The sequence below is a fragment of the Cydia amplana genome, chromosome 2 (genome assembly GCF_948474715.1).
Source record: "Cydia amplana chromosome 2, ilCydAmpl1.1, whole genome shotgun sequence".
Lineage (NCBI taxonomy): Eukaryota > Metazoa > Arthropoda > Insecta > Lepidoptera > Tortricidae > Cydia > Cydia amplana.
In genome coordinates, this window is record NC_086070.1 from 10536400 (window position 1) to 10538360 (window position 1961).

The window sequence follows — 1961 nt, forward strand, 5'->3', positions numbered from 1 at the left end:
TAAGACTCGAATTTTTTGTAAGTACTTTTGCATTTAATGGAAAGAAATTGTAATAATTTGCAACCTAAATATTTTCAAACGTTTAGGATTACATTGCTTTATTTTACACAAGTATAGTCAGCACAATTTTGATTCTCCTATACAGTTGAGTGCATTAAATTATCTTCAATTGCCAAAACGCTCATAATATTATTGACATTACTTACGCCTTCGCCCGACTTAAACGTGCATAACATAATAAAGAGCTAAGTTTAAGATACTACGCAAGGTCAGAACACATTTAGCATTGATAAACTGATCCTCAAGTTTACGCAACGCGTGAGTCAGTAGGACTTGCTCAATGAGTCAAAACGATACTTTTATAACCTAGAAAATACACAAGTAAACAAAATGAGACTAACGTTGCTATTAATAGTGCTCTGTGCCTTTTTGTGTCAAGCTAAGGATTTAACGGTTGGGACTAGAGTGAATAACCTGCTAATTAATACAGAGAAACTCGTCGTCAAACCAATTCTGTTTTTAAGGAGAGAGAAGACATACAGTTATGTTGATCCAAAACAGAGAACTATTAAGGTAATCTTTGCCGAAGTACTAAACTTGATTGAAAACGGTGCTAGAACGCCTTAGCTGGTGAAAAAAATAAATAAATGTAAAATGTATCTTTTAATTATAACCTATACAAAACTATGATAACCTTCTTTTGTGCATATATTTAAGTATTCATATTATGTATTTCTAAAATAAGTGAACTAAAAGTTTTTGAATTAAACACTGTATTTGCTTAGTTATTGTACTTATTGAATGGAAAAATAAATCATTTCATACACATTATAAAACTCCTAGTAGCATATGAACATCATCAACGTTATATACGCAGGATATTGCTATTCACTATCGAAAGTCTTTGCAAAATTTTCTTGAATATGCAAAAAGTATTTAAAATCGAACGGTATAATGATCCCTTTTTTATAACCGGCATATAGAGCAGTCAGTAACATGGACTGTTGGACCACATAAAATATATAAATAAATAGTAAAAAGCGTACTGTGTGTATTTATATTTAAAGTATTTTTCAGGGCATCATAGCTCGCGACCTCTCCCGGACGAAGGCTGAACCTACAATTACTGAGGGAGGTGTGGGCGAGAAGCACGTCTCTATACACTTCAAGAGCGAGCGGGGAGAGGGGATCAATTACCTGATACTGATATTTAGTAATAATGTTTGATAATATATGATAGTTAAGGGTACACCTTTTCGACGGCGTAAAGGTTTCAGATGATTGTGAGGTTAAATCAATGTACTTTTAATGTTACATTAACAATATACACCGTGGGCTGGAATAACCCGAAAGATTTTAACGGTGTATTCCTGATCATAATTATGATGGTTAAAATCTTTCGAGTATTTGAGCCCACGGTATATTTATGTTTTATCTTGATTTTTACTAATTAAAATTAGGTATAATGTATTGTTTATTTTTTAAGACATGGTTTAAATTTCGAAATGTATTCATATTTTTCTATAGTTTTTAATTTTGCCTTGCCGAGGAAGTTATCAACGAAAATATTGATAAGGTAAACGTACTAGTGCTCGACGCGGTATCAGTACATGTAGTAGTAGTAGTAGTAATGACTTTATTGCACACAACACAAGAGGTATCAGTACATGTCATCATGAAACTTAAGTAATTGTCAATAGAGGTGACAGCAGGGTGTCATCTATTGGGCATTAGTGTCGAGCACTAGTACGTTTACCTTACATAAGATTAATATAGTCTAGGTGTTCAGTTATTATTGGCTACTGTTATACAGTTTACACCATGTACAATATTCGTACAAACATTATAAATATAACTACTTAATACGCATTTATTCTTTTTACTATCGCGTTACAAAAATTACCATTTGCCAAAATCTATCTTCAGTTTTCTCCTCTCAAGTCTTACTATGACTTGGTACA

The 1961-nt window shown here is 32.5% G+C and overlaps 1 protein-coding gene across 1 annotated transcript; it reads left to right on the forward strand.

Annotated features, from left to right (window-relative positions):
- Window positions 1–273: 273 nt before the first annotated feature.
- LOC134662131 (probable salivary secreted peptide) lies at window positions 274–1263 on the forward strand. The gene is made up of 2 exons (XM_063518402.1): window positions 274–573; window positions 1078–1263. The coding sequence occupies exons 1-2, from the start codon at window positions 391–393 to the stop codon at window positions 1225–1227; spliced, it is 333 nt and encodes a 110-aa protein (XP_063374472.1). The 5' UTR covers window positions 274–390; the 3' UTR covers window positions 1228–1263.
- Window positions 1264–1961: the final 698 nt, after the last annotated feature.